This window comes from Hyla sarda, chromosome 9, assembly GCF_029499605.1.
Source record: "Hyla sarda isolate aHylSar1 chromosome 9, aHylSar1.hap1, whole genome shotgun sequence".
NCBI lineage: Eukaryota > Metazoa > Chordata > Amphibia > Anura > Hylidae > Hyla > Hyla sarda.
The window spans coordinates 41,868,071-41,894,900 of record NC_079197.1 but is presented as its reverse complement, the minus strand read 5'-3'; the positions used below and the strand labels follow the sequence as shown (position 1 = coordinate 41,894,900).

The 26,830-nt window shown below is 45.8% G+C and overlaps 2 protein-coding genes across 2 annotated transcripts in view; both read left to right on the top strand.

Annotated features, from left to right (window-relative positions):
- The window catches only part of MSN (moesin), a 103,191-nt gene extending 98,084 nt beyond the window's left edge, over window positions 1-5,107 (top strand). Inside the window, exons 12-13 of the mRNA XM_056539444.1 lie at window positions 3,362-3,595; window positions 3,790-5,107. Of these exons, the coding sequence (XP_056395419.1) occupies window positions 3,362-3,595; window positions 3,790-3,954 (399 nt within the window). The 3' untranslated portion in view covers window positions 3,955-5,107. The remainder of the gene's footprint in view (window positions 1-3,361; window positions 3,596-3,789) is intronic.
- Window positions 5,108-16,367: 11,260 nt separating this feature from the next.
- Window positions 16,368-26,830, top strand: part of LOC130291034 (adrenodoxin-like) — a 47,966-nt gene continuing 37,503 nt past the window's right edge. The window contains exon 1 of the mRNA XM_056539369.1: window positions 16,368-16,390. The gene's annotated coding sequence lies outside the window, so the exon portion shown is untranslated. The remainder of the gene's footprint in view (window positions 16,391-26,830) is intronic.

Sequence of the window (26,830 nt, the reverse complement as noted above, 5' to 3'; positions counted from 1 at the left end):
CCAATCAGCGCCGTGCACGATTTTAGGTCGCAGGGACCAATTAGACAGTGCCACTGCTCCAGGTACGCCCCTCTCTGGCTATTGGCTGGGCTGTTTCTCCCTCTCTATCTACATAGAGCGGAGTTCTCCTCACAGCAGCTGCCACAGGAGACACAGACTCGGGTGAGAGAGTTCTTTTTTCTTTATGTCCGTACTCGAAACTGTTGCTCCCTCTAAACAGACAACTGGAGTGTTAGTTTCCTATTTTGTCTGTAAGAGCTGTAATTCCAAAATGCCTGGTTCTGCTGAACCCACTTGCTCTGCCTGCTCCTCTGCTGCCCCAGACCCCCGGATGCTCTTTCAGTTCCGGTGGATTCGGCCGCCCCTCCAGGCTGGGTATCTTCCCTGTCCCAGTATATGGCTGACTTGACTCAAGTCTCCTGTTCGGTGGCTGAGGCCTCCCGTGACGTGGTGTCTGCCTTGAAGAGGTCTGCCCTGCGCCGGCCCTCTAAAGGGCCCCGCTCCTCTTCTCCACATACTTCACGCTCTCACAAGTGTACTAGGGGTGCCTCTTCTGACTCTTCCATTGAGTCCTCAGGTAGACGTGGGTGCTCCCCCTGGATCGCTTCGGGTAGATGGTCAACCGGGACAAGTCTGTCCTCTCTCCCACCGAGTCTCTGATCTTCTTGGGACTTCAATTCAACACGGCCTCTGCCCGGATTTGCCTTCCGCCGGACAAACGTCTGTCGGGAGTCCGCTCCTTTCGGGCCCAGGGCCCAGGTCCCAGTTTCCATCCGCATTTGCATAGAAGTCTTGGGTCAGATGGTAGCGGCCATGGAGGCCGTACCCTTTGCCCAGTTTCATTACCGCCCCCTTGAACTGGTGATTCTCTCTCGATGGGAGATCTCCTCTGTCTCTCGATCGCAAGATTGCTCTCCCTCGTCTCATCCGTCCGTCTCTGCTCTGGTGGCTCCGCTCCCCCCTTCTTCTTCAGGGGCGACTTTTTCTTCCCCTCCACTGGCAGGTAGTTACAACGGATGCCAGTCTGTTGGGCTTGGGCGGTGTGTTCAGGGACTGGACGGTTCAAGGCCTCTGGTCTCCCCGGGAAGCCCTTCTTCCGATAAACATCTTGGAACTGAGGGCGATTCTTCTTTGTCTTCTTCATTGGGAGTCCCTGCTTCTGAGGAAGCTCAAAGCGGAGGACGTTCCCGCCATACTGGTAGCTCCAGATTGGCCCTGAAGGTCGTGGTACGCCGATGTGTTCAGGCTCCTGGACGATGCTCTGCTGCGCCTTCCACTTAGTCCGGACCTGCTATCTCGGGGTCCTCTTTGCCACCCCAATTTACAGTCGCTGCATTTAACGGCGTGGCAGTTGAGACCGCGGTTTTGAGAGCCCGCGGGTTCTCTTCCCAAGTCATTCGCACCATGCTTAGGGCTCATAAGCCCTCCTCGGCGAAAATTTACCACCGTACCTGGCGGTCTTATTTTCGTTGGTGTGAAGCTCAGGTCTTGTCCCCTGTTACTTTTTCTGTCCCCCGTCTTCTCTCCTTCTTGCAGTCTGGATTGGAACTGGGGTTGTCTCTGTTTCCTTAAGGGTCAGGTTTCGGCCCTTTCTATTCTTTTCCAGCGTCCTCTGGCTTCTAATTCTCATGTCCGGACCTTCATTCAAGGAGTGGCGCATGCTGCCCCTCCTTATCGGTCTCCTTCTCCCCCTTGGAACTTGAATCTGGTTCTGGGGGTACTCCAAGGTGAACCCTTTGAACCCCTTGGGGAGGTGTCCCTGCGCCTCCTTTCTTGGAAAGTGGCGTTTCTTGTTGCTATCACCTCCATTCGGAGAGTGTCTGAATTGGCAGCTCTCTTCTGCCATTCTCTGTTTCTGGTGCTTCACCAGGACAAGGTTGTCTTCCGGCCAGATCCTTCCTTTTTGCCTAAGGTTGTTTTGGCCTTTCATCTCAATGAGGACATTGTCCTTCCGTCCTTTTGTCCCGCTCCTTCTCATCCTAAGGAGCGTTAACTCCACAAGCTGGATGTGGTTCGGGCTGTTAGGTCCTACCACTCTATCACTTCTTCATTTAGTCAGTGTGATTCCTTTTTCGTCCTTACGGAAGGTCATCGTAAGGCACAACCTGCTTCCAAGGCCACCATTTCTCGGTGGATCCGGTCTGCCATTTCGGAAGCCTATCGCTGTAGGGGGAAGATTCCTCACTTCAGGGTTGTGGCTCATTCTACCCATTCTGTTGGGGCATCCTGAGCTCTCCAGAACAAAGCCTCGGCCTCCCAGATTTGCAAGGCGGCTACTTGGTCGTCTTTGCACACTTTCTCGAGGTTCTACCGGGTTCATACCTTTGCATCGGCTGATGCTAGTCTGGGCCGTAAAGTGCTGCAGGCAGCAGTGGAACAGCCATCTGCCTGACTATCTGCCCACCCAAGGGACGGCTTTGGTACGTCCCATGGTCTGTGTCCCCCAATGGAGCCGATAGAGAAAAGGAGATTTTTTGATGCCTACCGTAAAAGCTCTTTCTCGAAGGATCCATTGGGGGACACAGCTCCCGCCCTTTTGGGTTTCTCTTTGATTCTCTGTCTGAGGGTGTGTTCAGTTATACTTTTTCTTCTGGTTCTCGGACAGTTCGTGTTTTTTCCGTGACCTGTCGGTCCTCTCCTATTGCTCTGGTACTAAAACTGATTAGCTCAGGGCCTGGAGGCGGGTATATCCTACTGGGAGGAGACTACTTTTTTGTTGCCATAGTGTCATACCTCCTAGAAACAGCAGCATACACCCCATGGTCTGTGTCCCCCAATGGATCCTTCGAGAAAGAGATTTTATGGTAAGCATTACAAAATCTCCTTTTACCCCCTATCCACTGGAATTTTGCTGGATTGCATATTAGATGTAAGTAATGTACTTTGTCACTCTGCTGCTTAAAATTTCTGTCATTTATACACCTGTCCCTGCTGTCTCAGCCTTATTGTTAAGGGTATGTTTACACTGCAGAATTCCACGAGCGGCAATTCAGTAAGACGGCCGCCGCCGAAGATACTTCGGCGGTAGGACTGCGGGGCACTTCATCGTCACCATTGACTGCTATGCAGTACTCGCAGAATTCTGCGCAAAGTATGAACATGTTCTTTCTTTGCACGGAACAATTTCTGCAGCTAAATTGTCCGCCGCTGAAATTCCGCAGTGTGAACAAGTCTCGTGGAAGACCCGTTCACACTGATGGGAATGTTCACTGCACATAATTCTACTCCCGGAATTACATTCACGGAATTTCGCAGTGTGAACCAACCCTAATAATGAACTGGTTAGGTGAGAAGTGCGTAATGCTTGTGGCTTCATGATGATGAAGATGATGATGATCTCTATTAATTGCTTTTCCTGCAGGCTCAGGCAGTGCAGATAGATTTAGAGAAGACCAAGGATGAACTGAGGCATGTCATGATCACTACTCATGTCCAGGAGCCAATAAACGCAGAGAATGAACATGATGATGAGCAAGATGAGAACAGTGCAGAGGCCAGTGCTGAACTAAGAGGCGAAGCAACTAGTATGGACCGAAGTGAAGAACAACGGACCACAGAGGCAGAGAAGAATGAAAGGGTCCAAAAACACCTTCAGGTAATTGTTTACTATAGTGAGGTACCATATTGGTCATTGTAATATAGTGCCTGGTTACAGGAATGTGGGCCCTGAGTGTTAGACAAAATACCATTCACCCTCACATAAGATCCTACAGCTGAAGTCTGAAGGATTTGACACATCTGTCCCTGTCTAGACATGTTTGAGGTAATCCTTTCTTTTATCCTTCACAGTTGTTAAGTTCTGAGCTGGAAAAGGCCAGAGATGAGACCAAGAAGACAGATAATGATATTCTGCATGAAGGAAATGTGCGGGCTGGAAGAGATAAGTACAAGACACTCCGCCAGATCCGCCAAGGCAACACCAAGCAGCGTATAGATGAATTTGAATCTATGTAACACCCTTATAATCCTCTTCTCCATTTCACACTTTGGTTTCCTTCCTCCTTTCAATGGCTCAGCTTCAATGGAACTGCTGTACCACATTATAAGTCAGGGTTTGATGCAGTACAATCGTAGACCTGTAGTATTTCAGATCTTTCTCTACAGGTAGTGTTCTGTATTCATCAGTTTGGTTCTTCCAAGGATATTAAGCAGCCAGCCACAGAAAGCTCTTTCTATTTCTCCAGCAAATCTTGAAGTATATTGCCCCAATAGTTTCTTCCTAACAAGCTTCTGCCATAGTTAACAATGGAGCTTTGTGTGCCTATTATATTTTCAGATTATGAAGACCAAATTTTAGACAAGCCATTGTAATTTTCCTTGCACTGGTGTCATGGAGAGGCTCAATCCCATCCCTCTGTATTGGCTGCAGTACATTCCATTGTTCTCCTTTAAATTGTGTATTAGAAATTAGAACAAGCTGTAACACTCAAAAGCCTCCAGTGCTCCGGTGATCATTTATAGTTATTTATTGTGGAAAACCAATGACTAATCTATTAAGCAGTGACATAGAGAAATTGTTACATATTATGAATGAGAAATTTGCCTTAGGTATTGAATTACCAGTTGTGCCTCAGATTTTGTGTAATGTCAATTACACATTGGATCCATATCCATCCTGTGTTGCAAAGGTATAAACCACATCTTTGTGTGCAGATTACAATAAACCTGTGTGATATAAAATAGGGATCATCTAACATTGCCATTCCTTGCTGCTGGATAGTCTTTGCCTAAATGCATTTTTTTGGTGGTTACTGTTCCATGCTGGCATCCCTGCCCCCTCTACCAGTATTATTTAGTCCTTTTTCTGATATTATAAGTATTTTTTTTTTCTAGTTATGCACAGTTTAGTCAGTCTCGGAGGACAATGCCTCTGGGAAACAAGTTGCAACTGTATACTGTATTATATGGAGAAAAGTTATTTTGAGACAATGTAAAGCTCACAGAGCTCTCAGTATTAAAGACAGATTTCTAGGGTTTTTATTAGAAAGATATTTGCTTGTTAACCCTGTCATTCTTGGCTGTATGGGAATTTACCCTTGAGAAGTGTTAATTTTTTTTCTAAACTATAGTCTATTGCTGTAATTTATATTGATGGGGTTTATAACAGCATATAGGAATTTTTGTTTTTTTCTAGTCCCTTTCTCTACTAAACCATTGCAGAGTCCCTGTTTAAAATCTGTTTTGTAATTTTGTTTTCCACCTCGAGATCTGAACTTGTTCTGTTCTTCCAGTGCCAATAAAGAATAGTTAATTTGACTCTAACATGACTGAGATTATTATTATTCCGTTATTTATTCTTGTATAACTAAAGAATAGGACCTCCAACGTGTCTACGGGATTTGAAGCGCAGGACACACAAGTAAGGGGATATGAGGTTTATTCACCCATGATGCAACGCGTTTCATAGATAAGCTTCTTCATCAGGCTTGTTCTGTTCTTCCAGTGCCAATAAAGAATAGTTAATGACATGACTCTGAGAATATTATTATTCCGTTATTTATACTGCACCAACATGTTCTCCAGTGCTGTACAGTGCTTGTCCTCATTCATATTGGTCCCTATCCCCAATGGGGCTCACAGTTTCTTTCCAAACTAACCTACCAGTATAAACCAAAGCACCTGGAGGAAACCCACACAAACACTGGAAGAACTAACTCTATGCAAATGTAATTTAATAGGATTTGAACCCAGGATTCAGCGCTGCAAGTTTTCAAGTTTTTTCACCCCTTTTATGCTCATATATTGAGGGCAAGGCACTTATTTTTTCCCAGAAAATATTTGTGAATTTCCTCCCATAGGACTGATATGGGAGGAAGAAAATGCCAAAAAAGCAATATGGATTTCAGAGTTAAATTTTCCCCTACATAGAAAGCCTTCAAAAAGCATATCCGTGACTTGGTAGCTTATTTAACAAGATTTAGCAGTGCCTGGTAATGAAAGGGTGTTTTTATTTTTTTTCTCCTACTACTATTTTGCTTTACTACAAGGGATGGGTTGGACCCCTGGTCAGAGCAGCTATTACTCTACTTTGATACCCCATGGTTTTATTGTGATAGGCGCATATATCATCTACATCAGAATATGCTCCAAGGAGAAGAAAAAAAGAAGACCGTGGCACTCACCAGGATGCTTCAGGGTGCGTTCACACACTCTTTATTTTTGCGGGTTTTCCGCAGCGTATTTGAAAGGGGCGGGCTCTTCTCGGCTGTCCATAGCAGATTGTCCGCAGCGGAATTTACGCTGCGGAAAATCAGCCGTAGTCCCTACTGACTTCAATGGGGCTTGCGGCGGATTTTCCGCAGTGTAAATTCCGCTGTGGACAATCTGCTATGGACAGCCGAGAAGAGCCCGCCCCTTTCAAATACGCTGTGGAAAACCCGCAAAAACAAAGAGTGTGTGAACGCACCCTTAAACGACTTTATTCACCGGGTGACACTGCAGGGAGACAACGGATAGACAAGCAGGGGTGCTTCTGGACAACGGAACCGTTTTGCGTGCTCTGACGCTTCAACTGGTCCTGACGTCAGAACGTTCACAGGTACGTATTTATAACCCCTGACATCGGTTACCATAGTGATCTCATATACAAAACAATTACCATGTGGAAAACTAAAACATACCTTAAAAACAATAGCAGCAGAGAGATAACAATAATTATAACAGTATATTCAATTCCGTCTTATCATTATGACCTACATGTCCCATAGCCTCCAGCCTCAATATCCACCATGCCTCTTTCCTGCACAGAACAGCTTCTTTATCCATCCCGTTCTGCGTATGTTTAACTCGTTCTAAGGCCGTGAAGCGGAAGGGCAAGTTCTCTCCAGAATGGGATTCATTGATATGCTGGATGAATCTTGTCGCTCCTACCCCCGTTCTCAGCGAGCGAACATGCTCGTGGATACGGTGAAATAAAGGGCACTTAGTTCTGCCCACGAAAAAGCGGCTACATGAACAAGTGAGGGCATATACTACATGAGTAGAGCAACACGTAATGAATTGTCTGACATTTACAATGTAACCATTAAGATTAATCTGCAGAAATTACAAGAACCGCAACAAAAATTGCCTATTGGTCTATGATCACCTAACCAACATGCACCAGTTTTCTCTTCTTCCTCCATTTTTCTCCTTTGACTCCTAACAACATCTCCGATAGTTTTATTTTTCTTATATGTAATAACTGGTTTTAACTGGGTAGCTTTCTCCATCTTCTTTATCTCCCTGTAACATATACCAATTCTTATGTATCACATTTCAAACGATGTTGTTAAGTGGAGTGTTGTCAAAGGAGAAAACTATTCTATCTTCATTCTCAGATTTTTTTTCTGTTTGGATTCTAACAATGCTTGCCTGGGGATCCTATCCACCTTCAATCTCGCTATATTAATAATGTCCATGGGGTAACCTCTCTGAGACAATCTTATACCTAACTCGTCAGCCTGTTTCATGTACCTAAATGTGTTATTATGTATGCGTTTGATTCGCAATAACTGACTGTAGGGTATACTACATTTAACGCTAGGTGGACGGGATGAATTAAAGTGCAGTAGGGAATTCTTGGCTATTGGTTTGCGAAAAATGAATGTTACTATATTGTTATCCTCAGTATCAATTTGGACATCTAGAAATTCGAGGTGATCTCCACTGAACTGGGATGTAAACCTCATGTTCACACAATTATCATTATTCAGGTACTGAACGAACATATCGAACTCTTGTTCAGTACCCTCCCAGATCACGGAGAACTCAAAAACAAATCTCAAAAACAATTTAATTTTGCTAATAAATGGGTTTTTGGTGGAAAACACTATATTGCTTTCTTATACAGCCAAGAAAATGTTTGCATAAGAGCATGAGGCTGGGGACCCCATCGCAGTCCCATTTACTTGTTTGTACCAGGTCTTATTGTACACAAAGGCATTGTTTGTGAGCACAAACATAAGAGCATCAGCAACAAAATCAATGGTGTCTCTTGACTTCCCAGTTTTTTTCCAATAATTCACGTGTAGCCTGTACACCCGCACCGTGAGGGATGCGGGTGTACAGACTTTCTACGTCAATAGAGGTTAAAGCAAACCCTGGTTGCCAATGGAAACTGCTAAGAGCGGTAATCAGATCACCCGTATCTCTGAGATACGATGGGATGTTTCAAGAGAGGAGAAATAATCCAATCAATATAGCTGGATAAAAATTGAGTCGGTGAGCCAATCCCCGAGACGATAGGACGTCCCTGGGGCTGGCTCACCAATTTGTGGACCTTGGGTAAAAGATACCAAGTAGGTTTTCTAGGGTGTCTCGTTAAGTTTCTCGGCAGTTTTAACCTCAATTACCCCCTTTTCCACGTAGCTTCGTAAAAAAGATCTGAGTTTATGCATAATTTGACTGGTCGGGTCTTTATCTAACTCTTCATAAGTCATTAAATTTCCTAACTGGTAATCAGCTTCATTATCATGGTCCCATTTGGACCACAAAATGACCGACCCACCTTTGTCACTTTTAGTTATCATGACATCACTTCTTGTACTCAGTTTGTCTAAAGCTATCTCTTCTCTTGTAGACAAATTATTATGGGGTTTGGGATAAATTAAACTTCTCACCTCCTTCAATACTGATTGACTGAATATGTCAATAACACCACCTGGTATAAGAGGGGGATTAAACATTGAAGGATTACCTCCTTTAAATGTGGTAGCATCTACTTCCTTCTCATTTACATGCTCAGTATCTGTTAGATCACACAATAATAAAACATTATGTTCATCAACAGCATCAAACTCTTTAGGAATCATAAACCCCAACGGCCCAATATGACACCTAGTTTCTCCATCTTTTTTCTGCTTCACCACATTTTTATTATCATTTTTCACATTAACAAAACATTTCTTTAAGTTGATCTTACGAATACCCTTAAACCAGTCCTCTTGAAATTTAGCAAAGTCAAATGCCTCAGTGAGGCCAAAATTAAGTCCCTTATTTAAGACTGCAACAGTGTCCTCATCCAATACAATGTCAGTGAGATTAACAATAATGTTATTTTCTATATTTGCCCAGTTACTGTCTTCCTCTTGGGATTCCGCTTCCTTAGAACTCTTTTTTTTTTCTACCACGTCCTCTCCTGATCCGCCTTCTAAAGGGCCACTCTTGCTGGCAGCTACACCCATATTAAGATCATGTTCAGACTCATTCGATGTACTGGTATCTGACTCGGTAGTCATAAAGTCAGTAGTTTTCTTTTTTTGTTGTCTACCAGGACCTTTGGCTTTTTGATATTTAGATGGGCCCCTGTTAGCAGGCTTTTTATTCCAAGAGAAAATCTGATGCATATCAAAATCATGCTTGTCTCTAATAAATTTATCTCTCTTCACTGCTTTAACTTTTTTTCTTGTACATTTAATATCTTTTTTTCCAGCGACTGAGAGAAAATGGTAAATTGTTGGTCATTCATACGTACTTTCAGCTCATGTTTGGCCTTAGAAAGTTCAGTAGTCACGGATTCATATTCAGCCATATTTCTATTCAACACCAATTCCTGTATATTGAGAGAGTGCTGTAAGTGTAACTCGTCCCACGTCTGGACAAAATTAATATCATCAGTATATTGTGATGGAGCTTTATATTCTCTTAAGCCTCTAGGTAATCTCTTGGCTTCTACATAATCTTTTAAAGAGTTAATCGTCCAGAACAAATGAGTCTCCTTTTCAGCTAGGGCACATATCCGAAATTCCAAAGATTTAATACTTAGTAACTGAAGCTCATCTCTCTGCTCCACTGACGCAAAAAAAAACACCCCTTTGTCCGCTCTCCCTGCATTAATGGCTGTGTCAGGAAAAAACTGTTGCGTTTCCATATCCATTTGCTGGATGGAGAGTTCCTCCTTAATCTGCGTGCTCAGAGTGGAAAACGAAGTGACGTCTATAGAATTTCATAAGACAACCTCGGCACTGCAGACACACCTCAGGGCTCAAATATCACGCAGCTGATTCCTACACCGGCTGAACAGTCCGCAAAGAAGTGGTGCAACACAGGTCCACAAGACAAGATCTGAATATGCTCCAAGGAGAAGAAAAAAAGAAGACCGTGGCACTCACCAAGATGCTTCAAACGACTTTATTCACCAGGTGACACTGCAGGGAGAAAAATATACTTAATATACTGTTATAATTATTGTTATCTCTCTGCTGCTATTGTTTTTAAGGTATGTTTTAGTTTTTCACATGGTAATTGTTTTGTATATGAGATCACTATGGTAACCGAGGTCAGGGGTTATAAATACGTACCTGTGAATGTTCTGACGTCAGGACCAGTTGAAGCGTCAGACCACGCGAAACGGTTCCGTTGTCTAGAAGGGCCCCTGCTTGTCTATCCGTTGTCTCCATTCAGTGTCACCCAGTGAATAAAGTCGTTTGAAGCATCTTGGTGAGTGCCATGGTCTTATTTTTTCCTTCTCCTTGGAGCACATTCAGATCTTGTCTTGTGGACCTGTGTTGCACCACTTCTTTGCGGACTGTTCAGCCGGTGTAGGAATCAGCTGCGTGATATTTGAGCCCTGAGGTGTGTCTGCAGTGCCGAGGTTGTCTTATGCAGTTCTATCATCTACAACAGGTGAGCAGGCATAATGAAGCAGCTTAACCCATTAAGGACCCTTGACGTACGCGTACGTAATGACACCCTGGTACTTAAGGACCCATGACGTACGCGTACGTCATGGGGAATTCTGGTCCGCACCGGGCGGGGATCGGAATGGGATGCCTGCTGAAATCATTCATCAGGCATCCGTGCAAATTCCCAGGGGGGGTCATCAGACCCCCCATGTCGGTGATCGCGGGAAATCGCAGGTGAATTCACACCTGCGATTTGCGCAATTCTGGGTCATACGGGTCTATGGTGACCTGGAAAATCAGGGGGATCAGGGTTGTCTAAGACACTTAAGATCCCCCTGAAGGGATAGGAGTGAGTTGGCAGGGGTGCCACCCCTCCTATCCCTGCTATTGGTCGTATAAACTCGACGACCAATAGCAGAGCGGGGGGGGGGGGGGGGGTTAACTCGGTTTCCCCGTTCTGCCCACCCACAATAGGCGGGGCAGAACAGGGAAACAAGAGGACCCATCCATGGCGGCGGAGGCGAGGAATGATGGTGAAGATCGGCGGGCGGCGATGTCGTGCGGCTGGCTCCCTGTATCCTACGGAAGGCGGTGAGTTGCTTAGCAACATCTGGAGGGCTACAGTTTGAGACCACTATACAGTGATCTCCAAACTGTGACCCTCCCAGATGTTGCAAAACTACAACTCCCAGCATGCCCAGACAGCTGTTTGGGCATGCTGGTATTTGTAGTTTTGCAACATCTGGAGGGTCACAGTTTGGAGATCACTGTGCAGTGGAGATCACTGTGCACTGTGCTCTAAACTGTAGCTCTCCAGATGTTGCAAAACTGCAAATACCAGCATGCCCAAACAGCTGTCTGGGCATGCTGGGAGTTGTAGTTGCGTACCAGCTGCTGCATAACGCAATTTCTCCTGAGTACGGAAATACCGCATATGTGGGCGTAAAATGCAGGCGCACAACAAGGCTCAGGATTGAGAGCGCACTATGTACATTTGAGGCCTAAGTTGGTGATTTTCACAGGTGTGGCTGATTTTACAGCGGTTCTGTCATAAACACAAGAAAATAAATACCCACATGTGACCCCTCACGGAACGTAACAAGGGGTATAGTGAGCCTTAACACCCCACAGGTGTTTGACGAATTTTCGTTAAAGTTGGATGGAAAATGAGGGGGGTATATATTGATAATTGCGGGGGGGGGGGGGGGGTATATAATTATAAATTGCGGGGGGGGGGGGTCCACATATATATATATATATATATATATATATATATATATAATTTTTTTTTTTTTTTTTTTTGCACTGGCAGGGGTTATATCTTTATAAATGCGCTGGGAGGCTAGATATATAGCGCTATATATCTTGCCCTCGACAGCGCTTTTAATATACATTGTCCATTTTAAAATCCCTGAGGGGAGCCCTGATTGGCTCCTCAGTACGGGCCCCGCAGGGAATTAAAAAATTAAAGTAAAATACATCGGTGATCGCAGGGTTGCGGACCATGCCGCCCGCTCCCCTGCTTAATAACTTCGGATCGTGTCTCTTAAGCGATCAATACCTCAGCCCCTGTACTACTACCCCCATCATGGAACAGAGTCTGTTCCATGATGGGGATAGTAGTGCAAACACTAATATAGTCCTCCCAGCCACCGGCAGACTCCCGCAGCCGGGGAATTACTACTCACATCATGGAACAGACTTGTTTGCATGATGGGAGTAGTAGTAGTCCCACAATACTGTAGGAGTCTGCTGATGTCACCTCTTCTGAGCATGCTCAAATGTAATTACGGATATTTTAAACCCGGGTGCAAACGGATGACATTAAAGGTTCATCCGTTTGACATAGACTTCAATGTTAAAATTATGATTTCCGTGTTTTCTTCCGTTTTTTCACGGAAGAAAAAATACTGCATGTGCCGTATTTTTCTTCCATGAAAAAAAAGAGTGCAGACTGGTGCAAACGGGTGCACACGGATGTAAACGGATTGTAAAAAAAATCCCATTGACATGAATGGGATTTTTTTAAAAACGTTTTTAATCCGTTTACAGTCTGCAAAAACGGAACTGAAACGGGGATTAAAAAAACGGGGGCAAACGGCTGTGTGAACGCACTCTTAAATATTCCACACTTCAGTAGCTCATTTTATGCTGTGGTTTATTAGGATAATAATGTTTTACAACTGACAGTGCCTATGTTTTTTTGCATGGCCCTGCGGCTCCTGTTGTGAACCAGGTCTTAGCGTTCAGCTCTGTCCTTTACCCGATAGTAGTCCTGGATAAGCGGACCCCTACTAAAAATAGTTGAGTACCCCCAATGTATTGTATATCTCATACAAAACATTTGCAAATATATGTATTCTTTACATCACTACACAGCACCAAGATTCACACCTTATGATCGTCACACCTTTTTATGCTCCTGACGCTGATCCTTTCCCTCCACAGAAAATAAAGAGGGTTTAACCCCTTAAGGACCAAGCGTTTTTCCATTTTATCACCATTGTTTTTTCCTCCTTACATTTTAAAAATCATAACCCTTTCAATTTTGCAATTAAAAATCCATATGATGGCTTATTTTTTGCACCACCAATTCTACTTTGTAATTACATCAGTAATTTTACCCAAAAATCTAAGGCGAAACTGGGGAAAAAAAGTGTGACAAATTTGAAGAAAAAATGCCATTTTGTCACTTTTGGGGGCTTCTGTTTCTACACAGTACATTTTTTGGTAACAATGACACCTACTATTTATTCTGTCGTTTTGATTTTGTCGGACTTCTGAAAAAAATCATAACTATATGCAGGAAAATTTATATGTTTCAAATTTTCATCTTCTGACCCCTATAACTTTTTTATTTTTCCGCGTATGGGGTGGTATTAGGGCTCATTTTTTGCGTCGTGATCTGAAGTTTTTAGGGGTGCCATTTTTGTAATGATCAGACTTTTTGATCGCTTTTTATTCATTTTTTTTCATGATATGAAAAGTGACCAAAAATACGCTATCTTGGACTATCTTGGATTTTTTTGCGCATACGCCATTTACCGTGCGGTTTCATTAACGATATATTTTTATAATTTAGACATTTTCACACACGGCGATACCACATATGTTTATTTTTATTTACACTTTTTTTTTTTTTTATGGGAAAAGGAGGGGTTAAATGATCTTTATTCATTTTTTTTTTTGCAATGTTATTGCTCCCATAGGGGGCTATAACACTGCACACACTGATCTTTTACATTGTTTAATGGTTTCTCATAGGAAACCATTGATCAATGATTCTGCCGCTTGACTGCTCATGCCTGGTTCTCAGGCACTGAGCAGTCATTCGGCGATCGGACACCAGGAGGCAAGGTAAGGGACCCTCCTGCTGTGTCTCAGCTGTTCGGGATGCCACAACTTTGAACACTGAGACTAAAGGGTTAATAGCACGCGGCACCGCGATCAGTGCCGCGCTCTATTAGCCACGGGTCCCGGTTGTTAGAGGCCGGGCCCGACCCCCTATGACCCGCACGCCGTGGCCCCGCGTTATAGAACGGGAGAGGACTCAGGACGTACCAGTACGTCCTTGGTCCTCAAAGGGGTACTCCTGTGGAAAACTTTTTTTTTTATTGAATTAACTGGTGCCAGAAAGATAAACAGTTTTGTAAATTACTTCTATTAAAAAATCTTAATCCTTCCAGTACTTTTTAGGGGCTATATACTACAGAAGAAATGCTATGTCACGACCACAGTGCTCTCTGCTGACCTCTGCTGTCCATTTTTGGAACTGTCCAGAGCAGGAGAAAATCCCCATAGCAAACATATGCTGCTCTGGACAGTTCCTAAAATGGACAGCAGAGGTCAGCAAAGAGCACTGTGGTCGTGACATCAGAGAAATCCAAAAACAAAAGCATTTCCTCTGTAGTATAAAGCCCATAAAATGTATTGGAAGGATTAAGATTTTTTAATAGAAGTCATTTACAAATCTGTTTAACTTTCTGGCACCAGTTGATTTTAAAAAAAAGTTTTCCACAGGAGTACCCCTTGAAGAGGTTAAATGGTAATAACTTTAGAATGCTTTTCCTGAGCAGAGCGATTCTGAGATTGTTTTTTTTATTTATTGTGACATATTGGCCAGCATTTATCATTATAGGTGTAAGTGAAGCATTTTTCTACACCTTTTTTTGTGTGCTGGTGATGCGTAGGAGCACCAAATTTATTAAATGGTCACAGAGCATTTGATAAATTTTGTGCAGGTCACATTTTCTGAAATTTCTCTCTTCACATACACCAAAAAGCTAAGCTAAGTTTGGGCTGGTGTAGTTTTAGAGACTTTTCAGTGGCTTTGCGCCTTTTTTTTTTTTTTTTTTCATGAAAAGGAGCAGTTCATAAAACCCTTCCATATCATGTGAATTGCCAAAATCATTGGATTGCGACACAAAATCAGCAGAAATGTGTAAACCAAAAGGCGCAAATAAAACCTCCTTGGGCCTTTTCTAGACATAAAAAACTGTCTAAAGACAATGATAAATGTCGGCCATTGTACTTTATATAAATGGTGATTTTTGTTGACAAATGCTGAATTGTTTGTGAAAAACTCCAAAATATTGTGAAAAACTGGAAAATGTCTGGCTTTTTAAAATAATTTTTTTAGGGTGTACATAGTGCAGTAAAAGTGATGTTTTATTTATTCTGTGGGTCAGAAAAAGTGATGTTTTATTTATTCTGTGGGTTTTTTTCCTTTTCTGAGCAAAATTCTTTTTCTGTCATTCATTTTCCAACAGTCGTAACTTTTATTTTTTGGCCAACGCCATTGAGTAAGGGCTTCATTTTTGCGGGATGAGCTGTACTTTTTATTGGTATTGGTTTTGCAATACGTGCAACTGTTTGATCTTTTTTATTCTGCTATTTGTACCAAAATTGGAAAATTTTGCGTTTTAATTTTTTTTACGGTATTCACCGTGCGGGATAATTTACATTATTGTCTTTTAGTACACGTCATTATGGACGTGACAATACCTATTATGTATATGATTTTTTAAATCTTTTTTGATAACAGTACAAGGTTTTATTGGGAATGGGGCATTTTTATTTTTTTATTTTTACACTTTATACATGTATTGAACAACCTTTTTATTATTTTATTTTTCACATTTTACATGTTATACTATGCTGAAATCCATTTGTGCTGCAGCACAGTATAACCAGATCTTCTGCAGATCTCACAGGTTTCCATAGCAGGCCATAGCAACCAACGGCGACCCGCGATGGTATCTTGGCGCCGCCGTTGGTGAACAGGGGGAGCGCACTTATGCGCGAATGTTGGGTGCTGAGACGTATGCATACTTCCTATAGCGGGAAGGGGTTAAAAATACACAAAATAATTAAATAAATCACCTCCTCTGAAGGTATGCATATCAGGCTTTTCATTCAGTTATTTATACTAAGCCAACTAGTCTTACAGAAAATGATGGTGGGCACAAAGCCATTTATCCAAGGCCAAACCACCAGTGAAGTCAGTGTGACCACAATGTTATTCAGAAACTGCAGAGAAAGTACACAGGGCCAAGGATAAAGAGAAAACGGGAAATGTGTATAGTCAATAAATTGTTGCGGTAAGTAATATAATGATGTAATTACATTGCTAGATGGCATTGGGTTCTGGTTAATTTGTTTATCAGAAAGATAACTTAAAATGAATATGTTTCAAATTGGAAAATCAGTTTTTTTTCAGCTTCTTCTTCTTTGGGTTACCAATGTCTGCCGAAAGGAATAATGTCCACATGAAAACACTGAACAAGGTGTTTTTGTATGTAAACTGTGAATATACATGGTAAGTATCCAATCCTTGATGTCAGATTTAAAGAAGGACAAAGAACAAGGCTGCAAAGGGTTATACGTAGATGTTGTGAGAATTTTCTGGTTTATTATGCAAGTGAAGACAAAAGAGGAGACTTAAAGGGGTACTCCGCCCTTAGACATCTTATCCCCTATCCAAAGGATAGGAGATAAGATGTCTGATCGCAGGGGTCCCGCCCCTGCGATCTCCCTGCGGCACCCGGCATTTGTTTAGAGCGTCAGGTGCAGCGCCGGAGGCTTGTGACGTCACGGCCACATCACGCTCATGAAATCGTGGCACGCCCCCTCAATGCAAGTCTATGGGAGGGGACGTGATGGCCCCCTCCCATAGACTTGCATTGAGGGGGCGTGACCATGATTTCATGAGCCTCTGCATCGCCAGGCAGTTCGATATAACCCGTTATAGCCCGTTATTAATAACGGCTGTTACGGAAGATAGTAACGGGAGAAATAGTTCATGCACTATTTCTCCCGTTACTATCTTCCGTCACAAAATAACAGCCGTTATTAATAACGGGCTATAACGGGTTAAAACGGCTATTAGAAAAATCCCATAAACTATAATGGGATTTTCTAACGGCCGTATAGGATTTTGTAACTGCCGTTTTACTGCCAATTTTCTGACGGAACTTCGAAAACTGAGTAATTATGTAGTGTGAAAGAGACCTAAATTCTTTGAAAATCAGACAATATGATTTTATGGATTTTTTTTCTCATTCTGTCTCTCATAGTTGAGGTATACCTATGATGAAAATTACAAGCCTCTCATCTTTTTAAGTGGGAGAACTTGTACAATTGGTGGTTGACTAAGTACTTTTTTGCCCCACTGTAAGTGCTTACAGTTAAATCTAGGGACTCTATGTCTTTTCTGATCGGCGGCGTCCTCTTTTCTTCTCTGTGGGGCTCAGACCGCCATGTCGATCTCTTAAGGTCTGCAGGACAAAAATGTTAGACTCTGCGAGTGGAGCTAGGACCACTCAAAAACGTGCAGTCTCATAGATAGTAATGCATTTCCGTGTGGACTCTGCAGAAAGAATAGACATGCCTATTTTTTCTTCAGAATCAGGATTTCCCCAGCAGAAACTTGATTGTGGCTGAAACATGTCAGTCTGGCGCTGACAGGCCAGAGTGCAGAGAGAGCAAATATCCCTGAAATAACAGAGGGGCTTTGTTCCCATATGCTATCGTCACAGGGTGCCATGGTAAGTACCTAAAGGGATTAGGGACTCCTGCCTATGAGTCCCTGCTCCTTTACACTCACTAATAAGCATTCTTTGTATGTATCGCCACTCAGTTAACATTATCTTGGTCAAGTGCATAGGGGGAGATTTATCATTGCTTTTAGAAAAAAAATTTTGTCTATGTTTTGGCGCAGTTTATACGCAACAGCATATTTAGCAACTTTATGCGACTTTTGATATAGACAGTTTCACTCTTTTTGCCTACCCATAGAATTTTTTCTTTTTGACCATGCAGTGGTAACGTATTTATCATTTGCGACTTTTGTCAAAAGTCGCTATTTTGTGCGCAAAGGTACTTTTTTGGGCGTAAAGCTACACCACCTACCAGTAGGCGGGAGAATCACTTCTACCTTCCGCAATTCAACCTTTAACCTCTTGTGGATGACAGCGTCCCACTCTCCTTCTATGACACGCGCTCAGGAGCTGAGTGCAGGTCATAGCTGGGTGGTCCTGGCGACTATCTGCCACCAGGGCCCATCTCTAATGCCAGACATCACCGATCACGGTGATGCCCGGCTTTAACCCCTTAGACACTGCAATCAAATTTGATTGTAGCATCTAAAAGTACAGTCATGGCCGTAAATGTTGGCACCCCGAAAATGTTTCAAGAAAATGAAGTATTTCTCACAAAAAAGGATTGCAGTAACACATGTTTTGCTATACACATGTTTATTCCCTTTCTGTGTATTGGAACTAAACCAAAAAAGGGAGGAATTAAAGCAAATTGGAGATAATGGCCCCAAACTCCAAAAATAGGTGGGACAAAATTATTGCACACCCTTTGGGAAAAATTACTGAAATCAGTCACTTCCTATAACCATCAATAATCTTCTTGTTACGCCGAGCGCTCCGGGTCCCCGCTCCTCCCCGGAGCGCTCGCAGCGTTCTCTCATTCGCAGCGCCCCGGTCAGACCTGCTGACCGGGTGCGCTGCGATATTACTCCCAGCCGGGATGCGATTCGCGATGCGGGATGCGCCCGCTCGCGATGCGCATCTCGGCTCCCGTACCTGACCCGTTCCCCGTCTGTGTTGTCCCGGCGTGCGCGGCCCCGCTCCTTAGGGCGCGCCGGGTCTCTGCCATTTAAAGGGCCGCTGCGCCACTGATTGGCGCAGCAGGCCCAATCAGTATTCTCACCTGTGCACTCCCTACTTATAACTCACTTCCCCTGCACTCCCTCGCCGGATCTTGTTGCCATTGTGCCAGTGAAAGCGTTCCCTTGTGTGTTCCTAGCCTGTGTTCCAGACCTCCTGCCGTTGCCCCTGACTACGATCCTTGCTACCTGCCCTGACCTTCTGCTACGTCCGACCTTGCTCTTGTCTACTCCCTTGTACCGCGCCTATCTTCAGCAGTCAGAGAGGTTGAGCCGTTGCTAGTGGATACGACCTGGTTGCTACCGCCGCTGCAAGACCATCCCGCTTTGCGGCGGGCTCTGGTGAATACCAGTAGCAACTTAGAACCGGTCCACCAGCACGGTCCACGCCAATCCCTCTCTGGCACAGAGGATCCACCTCCTGCCAGCCGAATCGTGACAGTAGATCCGGCCATGGATCCCGCTGAAGTCCCACTGCCAGTTGTCGCCGACCTCACCACGGTGGTCGCCCAGCAGTCGCAACAGATAGCGCAACAAGGTCACCAGCTGTCTCAACTGACCGTGATGCTACAGCAGCTATTACCACAGCTCCAGCAACAATCTCCTCCGCCAGCTCCTGCACCTCCTCCGCAGCGAGTGACCGCTTCCGGCATACGATTATCCTTGCCGGATAAATTTGATGGGGACTCTAAGTTTTGCCGTGGCTTTCTTTCGCAATGTTCCCTGCACTTGGAGATGATGTCGGACCAGTTTCCAACTGAAAGGTCTAAGGTGGCTTTCGTAGTCAGCCTTATGTCTGGGAAAGCTCTGTCATGGGCCACACCGCTCTGGGACCGCAATGACCCTGTCACTGCCTCTGTACACTCCTTCTTCACAGAGATCCAAAGTGTCTTTGAGGAACCTGCCCGAGCCTCTTCTGCTGAGACTGCCCTGCTGAACCTGGTCCAGGGTAATTCTTCTGTTGGCGAGTACGCCATCCAATTCCGTACTCTTGCCTCCGAATTATCCTGGAATAATGAGGCCCTCTGCGCGACCTTTAAAAAAGGCCTATCCAGCAACATTAAAGATGTGCTGGCCGCACGAGAAATTCCTGCTAACCTGCATGAACTTATTCATCTTGCCACCCGCATTGACATGCGTTTTTCCGAAAGGCGTCAGGAGCTCCGCCAGGATATGGACTTTGTTCGCACGAGGCTGTTTCTCTCCCCGGCTCCTCTCTCCTCTGGTCCTCTGCAATCCGTTCCTGTGCCCCACGCCGTGGAGGCTATGCAAGTTGACCGGTCTCGCTTGACACCTCAAGAGAGGACACGACGCCGCATGGAGAACCTATGCCTGTACTGTGCCGGTACCGAACACTTCTTGAAAGATTGTCCTATCCGTCCTCCCCGCCTGGAAAGATGTATGCTGACTCCGCACAAAGATGAGACAGTTCTTGATGTCTACTCTGCTTCTCCACGCCTTACTGTGCCTGTGCGGATATCTTCCTCTACCTTCTCCTTCTCTGCTACGGCCTTCTTGGATTCCGGATCTGCAGGAAATTTTATTTTGGCCTCTCTCATCAACAGGTTCAACATCCCGGTGACCAGTCTCGCCAGACCCCTCTACATCAATTCTGTTAACAATGAAAGATTGGACTGTACCGTGCGTTACCGCACGGAACCTCTCCTAATGTGCATCGGACCTCATCACGTAAAAATTGAATTTTTGGTCCTCTCCAACTGCACTTCTGAAATTCTTCTTGGATTACCGTGGCTTCAACGCCATTCCCCAACCCTCGATTGGTCCACAAGAGAAATCAAGAACTGGGGTACTTCTTGTCACAAGGACTGTCTTAAATCGGTTCCCAGTACTCCTTGCCGTGACCCTGTGGTTCCCCCTGTATCCGGTCTTCCTTAGGCTTATATGGACTATTCTGAAGTTTTTTGCAAAAAGCAAGCTGAGACTTTGCCTCCTCACAGGCCTTATGACTGTCCTATTGACCTCCTCCCGGGTACTACCCCACCCCGGGGCAGAATCTATCCTCTGTCTGCTCCTTAGACTCTTGCCATGTCGGAGTACATCCAGGAGAATTTAAAAAAGGGGTTTATCCGCAAGTCCTCCTCTCCTGCCGGAGCTGGATTTTTTTTTGTGTCCAAAAAAGATGGCTCCCTACGTCCTTGTATTGATTACCGCGGACTTAATAAAATCACGGTAAAAAAACGCTACCCCTTACCTCTTATCTCGGAACTCTTTGATCGCTTACAAGGTGCCCACATCTTTACCAAACTGGAATTAAGAGGTGCTTATAATCTCATCCACATCAGGGAGGGGGACGAATGGAAGACTGCATTTAACACCAGAGATGGACACTTTGAGTATCTGGTCATGCCCTTTGGCCTATGCAACGCCCCTGCCGTCTTCCAAGACTTTGTTAATGACATTTTTCGCGATCTCCTATATTCCTGTGTTGTGGTTTATCTGGACGATATTCTGATTTTTTCTGCCAACTTAGAAGAACACCGCCAGCATGTCCGCATGGTTCTTCAGAGACTTCGAGACAATCAACTTTATGCCAAAATGGAGAAATGTCTCTTTGAATGTCAATCTCTTCCTTTCCTAGGATACTTGGTCTCTGGCCAGGTGTTACGCCGAGCGCTCCGGGTCCCCGCTCCTCCCCGGAGCGCTCGCTACACTCTCGTTACTGCAGCGCCCCGGTCGGATCCACTGACCGGGTGCGCTGCGATACTGCCTCCAGCCGGGATGCGATTCGCGATGCGGGTGGCGCCCGCTCGCGATGCGCACCCCGGCTCCCGTACCTGACTCGCTCTCCGTCGGTCCTGTCCCGGCGCGCGCGGCCCCGCTCCCTAGGGCGCGTGCGCGCCGGGTCTCTGCGATTTAAAGGGCCACTGCGCCGCTGATTGGCGCAGTGGTTCTAATTAGTGTGTTCACCTGTGCACTCCATATATATACCTCACTTCCCCTGCACTCCCTCGCCGGATCTTGTTGCCCTTGTGCCTAGTGAAAGCGTTCCCTTGTGTGTTCCTAGCCTGTGTTCCAGACCTCCTGCCGTTGCCCCTGACTACGATCCTTGCTGCCTGCCCCGACCTTCTGCTACGTCCGACCTTGCTTCTGTCTACTCCCTTGTACCGCGCCTATCTTCAGCAGTCAGAGAGGTTGAGCCGTTGCTAGTGGATACGACCTGGTCACTACCGCCGCAGCAAGACCATCCCGCTTTGCGGCGGGCTCTGGTGAATACCAGTAGTGACTTAGAACCGATCCACTAGCACGGTCCACGCCAATCCCTCTCTGGCACAGAGGATCCACCTCCTGCCAGCCGGCATCGTGACACCAGGGACTACAAATGGACCCAGATAAACTCTCTGCCGTCTTAGATTGGCCACGCCCCTCCGGACTCCGTGCTATACAACGTTTTTTGGGGTTCGCCAATTATTACAGACAGTTTATTCCACACTTTTCCACTATTGTGGCTCCTATCGTGGCTTTAACCAAGAAAAATGCCAATCCCAAGTCCTGGTCCCCCCAAGCGGAAGACGCATTTAAACATCTCAAGTCTGCCTTTTCTTCCGCTCCCGTGCTCTCCAGACCTGACCCATCTAAACCCTTCCTATTGGAGGTAGATGCCTCCTCAGTGGGAGCTGGAGCTGTCCTTCTACAAAAAAAATTTTCCGGGCATGCTGTGACTTGTGTTTTTTTTTTCTAGGACCTTCTCCCCGGCGGAGAGAAACTATTCCATCGGGGATCGAGAACTACTGGCCATTAAATTGGCGCTTGAGGAATGGAGGCACCTGCTGGAGGGATCAAAATTTCCAGTTATCATATACACTGATCACAAGAATCTCTCCTATCTCCAGTCTGCCCAACGACTGAACCCTCGCCAGGCTAGGTGGTCGTTGTTCTTTGCCCGTTTTAACTTTGAAATCCATTTTCGCCCTGCTGACAAGAACATTAGGGCCGATGCCCTCTCTCGTTCTTCTGATGCCTCTGAAGTAGAGGTCTCTCCGCAACACATCATTCCTCCGGACTGTCTGATCTCCACTTCTCCAGCTTCCATCAGGCAAACTCCTCCAGGGAAGACCTTCGTTTCTCCACGCCAGCGTCTCGGGATTCTCAAATGGGGACACTCCTCCCACCTCGCAGGCCATGTGGGCATCAAAAAATCCTTGCAACTCATCTCTCGATTTTATTGGTGGCCGACTCTGGAGACTGATGTTATTGATTTCGTGCGGGCCTGTACGGTCTGTGCCCGGGATAAGACTCCTCGCCAGAAGCCTGCTGGTCTCCTTCATCCTCTGCCTGTTCCTGAACAGCCTTGGTCACAGATTGGTATGGACTTTATTACGGACTTGCCCTCATCCCGTGGCAACACAGTTGTTTGGGTGGTCGTTGATCGATTTTCCAAGATGGCACATTTTATTCCTCTTCCTGGTCTTCCTTCAGCGCCTCAGTTGGCAAAGCAATTTTTTGTACACATTTTTCGCCTTCACGGTTTGCCCACGCATATCGTCTCAGATAGAGGCGTCCAATTCGTGTCTAAATTCTGGAGGGCCCTCTGTAAACAGCTCAAGATCAAATTAAACTTCTCTTCTTCTTATCATCCCCAATCCAATGGGCAAGTACAGTGTGACCCAAAATCCATTGGTAATCCTCAGATTTCATGATGCCTTGCACACATTCAATGCACCCAGTGCCAGAGGCAGCAAAAAAGCCCCAAAACATCATTGAACCTCCACCATATTTCACTGTGGGTACGGTGTTCTTTTCTTTGTAGGCCTCATTCCATTTTCGGTAAACAGTAGAATGATGTGCTTTACTAAAAAACTCTATCTTGGTCTCATCTGTCGACAAGACGTTTTCTCAGAAGGATTTTGGCTTACTCAAGTTCATTTTGGCAAAATGTAGTCTTGCTTTTTCATGTATCAGTGTCAGCAGTGGGGTCCTCCTGGGTCTCCTGCCATAGCGTTTCATTTCATTTAAATATTGACAGTTTGCGCTGACACTGATGCTCCCTGAGCCTGCAGGACAGCTTGAATATCTTTGGAACTTGTTTGGGGCTGCTTATCCACCATCTGGACTATACTGCGTTGACACCTTTCATACATTTTCTTCCGTCCACACCCAGGGAGATTAGCTACAGTGACATGGGTTGTAAGCTTCTTGATAATGTTGCGCACTGTGGACAAAGGCAAATCTAGATCTCTGAAGATGGACTTGTAACCTTGAGATTGTTGATATTTTTCCACAATTTTGGTTCTCAAGTCCTCAGACAGTTCTCTTCTCCTCTTTCTGTTGTCCATGCCTAGTCTTTGCATTGTGTGTCTGTGTGTGTGTCACGATGCCGGCTGGCAGGTAGTGGACCCTCTGTGCCAGAGAGGGATTGGCGTGGACCGTGCTAGTGGACCGGTTCTAAGCCACTACTGGTTTTCACCAGAGCCCGCCGCAAAGCGGGATGGTCTTGCTGCGGCGGTAGTGACCAGGTCGTATCCACTAGCAACGGCTCACCTCTCTGGCTGCTGAAGATAGGCGCGGTACAAGGGAGTAGGCAGAAGCAAGGTCGGACGTAGCAGAAGGTCGGGGCAGGCAGCAAGGATCGTAGTCAGGGGCAACGGCAGAAGGTCTGGAAACACAGGCAAGGAACACACAAGGAACGCTTTCACTGGCACTAAGGCAACAAGATCCGGCAAGGGAGTGCAAGGGAAGTGAGGTAATATAGGGAAGTGCACAGGTGAAAACCCTAATTGGAACCACTGCGCCAATCAGCGGCGCAGTGGCCCTTTAAATCGCAGAGACCCGGCGCGCGCGCGCCCTAGGGAGCGGGGCCGCGCGCGCCGGGACAGAACAGACGGGGAGCGAGTCAGGTAGGGGAGCCGGGGTGCGCATCGCGAGCGGGCGCTACCCGCATCGCGAATCGCATCCCGGCTGGCAGCAGGATCGCAGCGCCCCGGGTCAGAGGACGTGACCGGAGCGCTGCAGCGGAGGGAGTGAAGCGAGCGCTCCGGGGAGGAGCGGGGACCCGGAGCGCTCGGCGTAACAGTACCCCCCCCCTTGGGTCTCCCCCTCTTCTTGGAGCCTGAGAACCTGAGGAGCAGACTTTTGTCAAGGATGTTGTCCTCAGGTTCCCAGGATCTCTCTTCAGGACCACAACCCTCCCAGTCTACTAAAAAAAAATTTTTCCCTCTGACCTTTTTGGCAGCCAAAATTTCCTTGACCGAGAAGACGTCCGAGGAGCCGGAAACAGGAGTGGGAGGAACAGATTTGGGAGAAAAACGGTTGAGGATGAGTGGTTTGAGAAGAGAGACGTGAAAGGCATTAGGGATACGAAGAGAAGGAGGAAGAAGAAGTTTATAAGAGACAGGATTAATTTGACACAAAATTTTGAAAGGACCAAGATAGCGTGGTCCCAACTTGTAGCTAGGGACACGGAAGCGGACATATTTAGCGGAGAGCCATACCTTGTCACCAGGGGAAAAAACGGGGGGAGCTCTTCTTTTCTTATCCGCGAACCTCTTCATGCGTGAAGAAGCCTGTAAGAGAGAATTTTGGGTCTCTCTCCATATAATGGAAAGGTCACGAGAAATTTCATCCACAGCGGGCAGACCAGAGGGCAAGGGGGTAGGGAGGGGGGGAAGAGGGTGACGGCCGTACACCACGAAAAATGGGGATTTGGAGGAAGATTCAGAGACCCTGAAGTTATACGAGAATTCGGCCCATGGAAGGAGATCTGCCCAGTCATCCTGGTGGGAGGAAACAAAATGTCGCAAATAATCACCCAGGATCTGGTTAATTCTTTCTACTTGTCCATTGGACTGGGGATGATATGCAGAGGAAAAATTTAATTTAATCTTGAGTTGTTTACAGAGAGCTCTCCAGAATTTAGACACGAATTGGACCCCTCTATCCGAGACAATCTGCGTAGGCAACCCGTGAAGACGAAAAATGTGTACAAAAAATTGTTTAGCCAACTGAGGCGCAGAAGGAAGACCAGGAAGAGGGATGAAATGTGCCATTTTGGAGAATCGATCAACGACCACCCAAATAACGGTGTTGCCACGGGAAGGGGGTAAATCAGTAATAAAATCCATACCAATCAGAGACCAAGGCTGTTCGGGGACAGGCAGAGGATGAAGAAAACCAGCGGGCTTCTGGCGAGGAGTCTTATCCCGGGCACAGATAGTGCAGGCTCGCACAAAGTCCCCAACATCCGTCTCCAGAGTCGGCCACCAATAGAAGCGGGAGATGAGTTGCACAGATTTCTTGATGCCCGCATGACCTGCGAGATGGGAGGAGTGACCCCATTTGAGGATTCCGAGGCGTTGGCGTGGAGAAACAAAGGTCTTTCCTGGAGGAGTCTGCCTGATGGAGGCAGGAGAAGTGGAGATCAGGCAGTCAGGTGGAATGATGTGTTGCGGAGGGAGATCAACTTCTGAGGCATCCGAGGAACGAGAGAGAGCATCGGCCCTAATGTTCTTATCGGCAGGACGAAAGTGAATCTCAAAATTAAATCGGGCAAAGAACAGAGACCACCGGGCCTGGCGAGGATTCAGCCGTTGGGCCGACTGGAGGTAGGAGAGGTTCTTGTGGTCGGTGTAGATAATAACAGGAAATCTTGATCCCTCCAGCAGATGCCTCCATTCCTCAAGTGCTAATTTAATGGCTAGAAGCTCTCGATCCCCGATGGAGTAGTTCCTCTCCGCTGGAGAGAAGGTCCTAGAGAAAAAACCACAAGTGACAGCATGCCCGGAAGAATTTTTTTGTAGAAGAACAGCTCCAGCTCCTACTGAGGAGGCATCAACCTCCAATAGGAAGGGTTTGGAAGGGTCAGGTCTGGAGAGCACGGGAGCCGAAGAAAAGGCAGACTTGAGTCGTTTAAAGGAGTCTTCTGCTTGAGGAGGCCAGGACTTGGGATCAGCATTTTTTTTGGTTAAAGCCACGATAGGAGCCACAATGGTAGAAAAATGTGGAATAAATTGCCTGTAATAATTGGCGAACCCCAAAAAGCGTTGGATAGCACGGAGTCCGGAGGGGCGTGGCCAATTTAAGACGGCAGAGAGTT